General features: G+C 39.9%; 1 protein-coding gene across 2 annotated transcripts; it reads left to right on the forward strand.

The window, feature by feature from the left end:
- LOC115689648 (amino acid permease 4-like) lies at positions 1 to 3,815 on the forward strand. Of its 2 annotated transcripts, none has more exons than XM_030615769.2 (7): positions 1 to 119; positions 1,564 to 1,700; positions 1,931 to 2,164; positions 2,344 to 2,437; positions 2,569 to 2,783; positions 2,895 to 3,034; positions 3,134 to 3,815. In XM_030615769.2, the coding sequence occupies exons 1-7, from the start codon at positions 82 to 84 to the stop codon at positions 3,785 to 3,787; spliced, it is 1,512 nt and encodes a 503-aa protein (XP_030471629.2). In that variant the 5' UTR covers positions 1 to 81; the 3' UTR covers positions 3,788 to 3,815. The 2 variants fall into 2 exon arrangements, with proteins under 2 accessions (XP_030471629.2, XP_056168507.1); XM_056312532.1 differs by lacking the exon at positions 1 to 119 and adding an exon at positions 1,070 to 1,257.
- The last annotated feature ends 3,616 nt before the right edge of the window (positions 3,816 to 7,431 follow it).

Consider the following 7,431-nt stretch of genomic DNA (forward strand, 5'->3'; position numbering starts at 1 on the left):
TTGCTTTTCTCAACCCATCTTTGTTTTCCTCCATTAGTGATAAATCCCTTTCTGTATATTGCTTTTCTTCTTCCTCTTTGAATGCCTTTGATTGAGGGAAAGGTTTCAAAATTATTAAAGTAAGTGGTATATCTAATTAGTGCTTGCTCTTGTTAATTTGTTCTTGCTCAGGATAGTGATGATAAGTTTGGTGTTTCATGGCCTTACTATTGTTTTTAGCCATATATACATATATATGTGTGTGTGCAGTATCACCACCCTATATGATAACCTCAAATACACTTGGCATTTCCTTTGCACTCCCATCAAGTAATCAAAACCATGTCACTTTGCCTTTTACATATTGCTTTGGACCACACTTCTGGCTACACGTGAACGTTTGTATGCTCAACTAGGCCGCAAATATCTTGCCAAGTGAAGCAAGAAAGGAGGGAACAGGTGAAGCCGGTTTATAACTTTGTACCTATGTCCCATGTGTGGTCCTTTGGTCTTTAAAATATGCTCTAACACTGTAGGATTAGTAGGGATTATGAAGGAAGGGAAATGGTTCTGAAAATACAGTTGCGTTAGGATGGACGGAAACAACCGGATGGAAAGGATTAGAAGGCTAGGAGAGATTATAAGGAAATGGTCTAGTTAATTCTATGTACATTTGAAATATTGGAGAGATTTGTATACAAATAAATAAATTTATTATTCATTCTCACTTGTTCTTTTATTTTACATCTATTTAGAAATCCAATAGAAAGATATTTGTCATAATGCATTCTTTTCCTTTCTTTTCCCTCTTAGCATCTAAACAGTTTTATAACTCAATCACTTCAAGTCCTTTCTTCTCTTTTTACTCATAAATATATAAATCTCTTCTTTTCATTCCTAATTAGTCCTTTCAAATTGAGTGTAAATGTACAATTTAGTCCTTGATACTACATAATCAGCTCTTCCTTTATGCTTGGGTTTCTTTATTTTTTCTTTAGAAGCCATCATAATATAACGAAAATGACTTAATTAATAAGCTATAGTAAATTCACACCACATGCAAAATATCCCATGATGAGTGTTTGAGAGAGAGAGAGAGATGGGTGTGGCAAAAAAGCGAATTTATAAGGAAAGAACCACGTGATGGCAGACCCAACAAGTATGTCCACAAACGATTCACCCAAATCATAGACCTTCCCACTCTTCCTATTTCAATCATATCTTTCTCAAAAAAGCGAATATATAAGGAAAGAACTCATGTGACGGCAGACCCACCGAGTATGTCCACGAACCATCCACCCAAATCTTAGACCTTCCCTCTCTTCCTATTTCTGTCATCTCTCTCTCTCTCTCTCTCTTAGAGTGTGGTCTGATGCCTTTGCTTTTCAGGTGGGGGTGCACAAAAGACAAAGCAACCTTAGAGTCAAAGAAACACACTTTCCACTGATTTTGGTTCTGTTAGTGTTAATTAAACTTTCAAGTAGAACTAGGTGCCACCCAGATTGGCAAGTTAGAATTTAATTTCCACACATACAATTCACTAACAATTGCTATTTCCTTCTTTCTCTGTCTTTGTTTTGGGAGGACATTAAAGATCGGTGAGATCGCTGCCACCAAGAACAACCGAAACCACCACCACCAAGTTGGTGACATGTCCATTGAAATGCTTCCTCAGAGTGTCTCCAGACGCTCCGGTGACGAAGACTGCCCCAAAAGAACCGGTAAACAACCTTATCTTCTTATATTTTATAGTCTAGTTCATTAATACTTGTTTACTACAAGTTTGATACATCAACCATGCAAAATTTACTTTTTTCGTACTAGGAGTAACAATTTAATAGGCTTTATCCAAGTGTAATTCCTTCATAAATTACTGAAAAACTAACTTAAGAGACAATGAAAGGTTTACAACTATACAGGGTTGATTGGATTTTATCGGCTTACTGACCAGGGACCTTATGGACGGCGAGTGCGAACATAATTACAATAATGGTAGGATCAGGAGTGCTTTCGCGGGCATGGGACATTGCTCAGTTCGGTTGGATTGCAGGCCCTGCTGTGATACTCTTGTTCTCCTTTGTGGGCTACAACACCTCTCGCCTCCTCTCCGATTGTTACCGCACCGGCAACCCCAACACCGGCGAGCGTAACTCCACTTACATGGACTCTGTTCACTCAATCCTCAGTATGGAATTCTATCACCATGTTGTTGCTTCTCATTATTTGACTCCCGCACGTTGATCAAATTTCCCATTACCATATGTCTCCAAATGTATAGCAAAATGAGTCCCGTAACTTTTAATTAGGTGATAACAGTAACTCTACATTCTTAGAATATTAACATTTTCAAGTTTTTATTCTCAGGTGGAGCAAAGGTAAAAGCATGTGGTTTTCTTCAACATATAACCCTATTCGGAAACGCCATTCGCTGTAGCGTTGAAGCATCTCTCAGCATGATGTGAGTACAAATCTACTTTCCCAAACTCTTGACAAATTTATTTAGCAGATCACAATGAACTTTCAGTTCTACTGTTTCTTATATAACCTGACTGATTCAATTTTATACACGTTCCCTCTTTCCAATAAAAGGGCGATAAAATACGTGAATTGCATCCACGAGACTAATTGGGAGTACTCTTGCCAGATTTTGAGTACTCCGTACATGATCATGTTCGGCATTACAGAGGTTCTGCTGTCCCAGATTCCAGATTTTGATCAGATATGGTGGCTTTCTATTGTGGCTACTGTCATGTTCGTCACTTACTCTTTGATTGGTCTTGGCCTAGGAATTGCCCAAGTTGCAGGTACAGGCTTCTTCTTTTCTCAAGACAGATGGCCAAGAAATTTTAAGAGATTACATTACCAACATCATAAATAAGAAGTTGTTTCCATCAACTTTTTTTCTTGATGAGCAGCTAGTGGAAGTTTCAAGGGCAGTCTTACAGTAATAAGCGTTGGAGATGCGACTGAAACTCAAAAGATATGGAGTTGTTTCCAAGCTCTTGGAAATATCGCCTCAGCATACTCATTTTCTGAGATCCTTATTGAAACTCAGGTACTAAAACATGATTCCATCCGTTCAAAAACTAAGGAAATGGTTAAGAACGGATAGAACAGAATGAAATACCTTGTTTTTTCCTTTTATCTTTGGCAGGACACCATCGGATCCCCCCCATCAGAAGCAAAGACCATGAAGAAGGCCATTTCTCTGAGCACCGTGGTGATGACAACTATCTACATGCTATGTGGCTGCGTGGGCTATGCTGCTTTCGGTAATGACACTCCACGAAATTTTCTGATCGACTTGGGTTTCGACAATCCATTCTGGCTTCTTGATATTGCCAATGCTGCTATTGTGATCAATCTTGTTGGAGCATACCAATTAAACAGCCAGCCGATATTTGCCTTCGTCGAGAAACAGGCTGCTCAGAGATGGCCTCGTAGTGAGCTCATCGCTAAAGAGATAAAGATCCCGGTACAGGGCTTGGGCCAATACAACATGAACCTCTTTAGGCTTGTTTGGAGGACGGCTTTCGTGATCGTGACCACCGTGATATCGATGCTATTACCGTTTGTCTTCAAAGAACTCGTGGATATCATCAGCTTGGGATTTTGGCCTTTAATGGTCTATTTTCCCGTCGAGATGTATATTACACAGAAACGAATTCCCAAATGGAGCACTAAATGGGTATACCTGCAAATGCTGAGCATGGCCTGTCTTGTGATATCGATCATGGCAACTGCGGGTTTGATCCCAGATCTTAAGGAAGATCTTAAGACTAATCAGCCATTCGGGATGATCTACTAAAAAAATGCGTGGACCTTTGGTTGATTGGCCATTTCAGAAGAAAAAAAAAATAACATCATGGAAGTTCTAGTTTCATTGTTTGGTATGGAATTACGAACTCTGTATGTTCTATCCACTGCTTAGGAAAGCTTGCTTTTTTATTAAGGTGATGGTCACACATTGTCCTTTTGTTTTAAAAGAAAAAAAAAACAGAAAATTTTGGTTATTCAAGTTGCCACGTCCACGTACATTGGGTTAGACTCCACTCATATGTTGACAAGCATGCCGGCCTTCCAAGGTTAACATGTGTGGGAGAATTGTGATATGAAAGAAGAATGTCCCATATTATTATCATGTATACATCAGTAATTAAACTGAATCTCATAATTTGAAAGAGTTGTATATTCTTTGCAGGAAGAGTAAAAGAAAAGAGATGTATGGATAATAACGTTTAAAGAAAAAAATGATTTTATTACCACTTGGACAATACTTTAAAATTAGTTAGATAAGGAATATGAATGCAGGACGCAAACCCAAGCGTGAATGAGAATTCCTTCAAATAATTAACATGCGAATGTTGAAACATCACATCGATGAGTTGGCTTACATTGAATATACTATAACCCGTTCAGATTGATTGGCTTGTCCATACCTCTTCGACATCCTTGACTAACTGCCTTTTATCAAATGTTGTCCCCTGGCCTCAGTCAAACAGCTCTATCATATGATAAGGTTAGCATTTTGCATATGATTTTATTGAAAGTTCTCATGACTATCGATGCAGGGATTAGGTTTGCAACTACAGAGCTAATTACACAAGATAATTCTCACATAATACTGAGAAATTTGTTTCATACATATCCAAAGAAAGACACAAAAAGGTTCCATTTTCATATATTGAACCTCCACCATATCTTTCATTTTGGACACTCGAGTTTTATAGCTTAGGAAACCAAATTGGACCCAAAAATCAACTTCCAATCAAGAGTTGAGACATCCATCAGGATATTAATATTGAATTGATAGTAGTTATTTGATATATAACTGAACATATTCAAGTTTTGGTTTGATTTCCTTTGATGTCAAATAGATTTGTTTGAGGGATAATGACATAAATGGTTCCTGAACTTTGGCCCAATATACAATGTATCCCTGAACTTTTAATTTGTTCAATATGGTCCTTAAACTTTAGCCTAATGTTCAATGTTTATTTGTTCAATGTGATCCATGGACTTTTAGTACATGTTCAATGCAGTTCCTGAACTATATGAAAATGTTCAATGTTGTTCTTCCATTAATTCAGCATCAAGGATAATATTGAACATTTTCTATAATCGATGGACTAAATTGAACATGTACAAAAAATTCAGAGAATAAATTGAACAGATTAAAAATGTAGAGACCACATTGCACATTGAGTTAAAGTTTAGGGACCACACTAAACAAATTAAAAGTTCAGGGATCACATTACACATTGAATTAAAGTTCAGAAACCGTTTGTGTCATTTTCCCTTTGTCTAATCATTCTGGTGGTCAGCTCGACCTACCTTGTCCAAAGTCTTGCTCGAGTCCCCCTCAAGTCTCAAATTAAATGGCTATACACTGTCTAAATGATATCTATATAGGCATCTCCATTTGTTGAATGTAGACTTGTTATTGTTTGACCAACTTTTGTTCTTTATTCGTCTTTTTTAAGTTTTCACTGATGATCAATCTACTCAATGTCCTGGGTAAAAGAATATTTATCTGCTATTTTACTTTTGCACGTGATTATGGCGCTCAGTAAAGTGTTTCATGTAATAATTGTATCGAGTGAACAATTAACACCGATGTCATGTATTCAATCAAATGTTTTTATCTATCACGTGATGACACAAACATTACATGAAGAGCAAGTAGTGCCTACGCTCTCTGTTTGGTGGATCCAACTCACGTGCACCAATAAATCATATGGATCGTACGTAAGGTCCACCTCACATGTGAGCTAGGCATGCACTGGATTCAGTATTTCTCTCTAGTGACTAGGACCAATCATATATAGGAGCATTATGGCTTGAAATTCTCGTCTAACAATGTATTAGAAAGCACGAGTCAGCCATCTTTGCATACGCTGCAAAGCACACAAACGTCATCTCTCGCGCTTGCTTGGGTTGACAATGGTACTCATTCAGTGTTTTCCTCGCTATGCAAGCTCTCTCTCTCTCTCTCTCTCTCTCTCTCTCTCTCTCCACGCAAAATTATGACTAATCCCTAAAGCCACTTTGAATCTGTTACATTTTTTGCTGGTAAAGGACCTCGTGAGATACTTTACGTAATATACACCCAACGACATTGATGGAAGAACAACAGACCATCGAATTAATTTCTTGTGCACAGAGTTCTCTTACAGGCAGCAAACTCTTAATTCGTAAGTGCAGAACGTTGAATGATATGGAAACAAGTTAGACATAGTTTAGCACAAAAGATTACGTTCCCTGTGTTTGCGTACCTGGACGCACGTTCTCCCTGGGTATCCGTCCACCATTGACTGATGGCTTAATCCTGGCCTTCGGGCACGTTGAGTCTTAGGACGCGCAGTTCTAGGTCAAGCATTCAAGGTCAGATTCTTATACAGTAGATAGAGTCAAGGAATATGATTGTCGGCCCACTTGCCCAGCTCATTTATAGGGGAAAATTGTCCAAAAAGTCTTAAACCTATTGCACTTTTGCCAATTCAGTCATAAACCTTTCAAGTTTGCCAATTGAGTCATAAACCTTTTCACTTTTTGCCAATTGAATCCATCCAATCAATTTTGGCCGCCCGGAGCTGACGTGGATGCTGGCCGTTCGGCCAACGCTGACGTGGCAATTTTAAATATTTTTAAATATTTTTTTTGAATTTTTAAATCTAGCCTTCTTCCCTCTGGCCAGTCGGCCAGAGGATGGCGAGGTCAAACCGGCCAGAGTCGAGGGCCGGCGAGGTTCATCTCGCTGGCCCCTGGCTGGGCGAGGTTAATGGCGAGGTTGAGCCTCCCCCAGCCAAGGCGAGGCCATACTTGTTGTCGCCTGGGTCGCGATGGCGATGTCGGCCTCGCCAGATCTGGACGAGGTCAAGCCTCGCCTTGGCACCTCGCCCAGCCAAGGCGAGGCCGACCTCTTCGTCGTGCCCCAGGCAAGGGAGACCCAGGCGACGGAGAGGTTGGCCTCACCTTGGTTGGGCGAGGCTCGACCTCACCCAGATCTGGAGAGGTCGACCTTATCGTCGCCTGGGTTGTGACGGCGAGGTTGGCCTTGCCTTTGTTGGGCGAGGTCGAACCTCGCCTAGTTAGGGGCCGGCGAGGGCGAGCTTCGCCAGAGGCCAACAAGGTTGACCTCACCGGCCCTCGCCTCTGGCCAGTTGCCGGATCGGCCAAAGGGAAGAAGGCCAGAAAAAAAAAATAAAAGGAAAAAAATAAAAAAAAATTCGAAAAAATAATAATAAAATTATTAAAATTTGCCACGTCAGCGGTGCCCAGACGGCCAATGTCCACATCAGCTCCGGGCAACCAAAATTGGCCGGATGAACTCAATTGGCAAAAAGTGAAAATGTTTAGAACTCAATTGGCAAACTTGAAAGGTTTAGGACTGATTGGCAAAAGTGCAATAGATTTAGGATTTTTTGAACAATTTTCCCCATTTATGGGTTA

This window comes from Syzygium oleosum, unplaced genomic scaffold (genome assembly GCF_021117445.2).
Source record: "Syzygium oleosum isolate NSW1041296 unplaced genomic scaffold, Sole_v2.1 Sole_v2.06, whole genome shotgun sequence".
Classification (NCBI taxonomy): Eukaryota; Viridiplantae; Streptophyta; class Magnoliopsida; order Myrtales; family Myrtaceae; genus Syzygium; species Syzygium oleosum.

What these genes read in the sequence shown, in the direction of transcription:
- LOC115689648 (XM_030615769.2), top strand. Translation starts at nt 82, where the DNA reads ATGCCTTTGATTGAGGGAAAGGTTTCAAAATTATTAAA. An exon ending in AAGGTTTCAAAATTATTAAA is followed by an intron (nt 120 to 1,563) that starts GTAAGTGGTATA and finishes TTGTTTTGGGAG; the next exon opens with GACATTAAAGATCGGTGAGA. An exon ending in AGATCCTTATTGAAACTCAG is followed by an intron (nt 3,035 to 3,133) that starts GTACTAAAACAT and finishes TATCTTTGGCAG; the next exon opens with GACACCATCGGATCCCCCCC.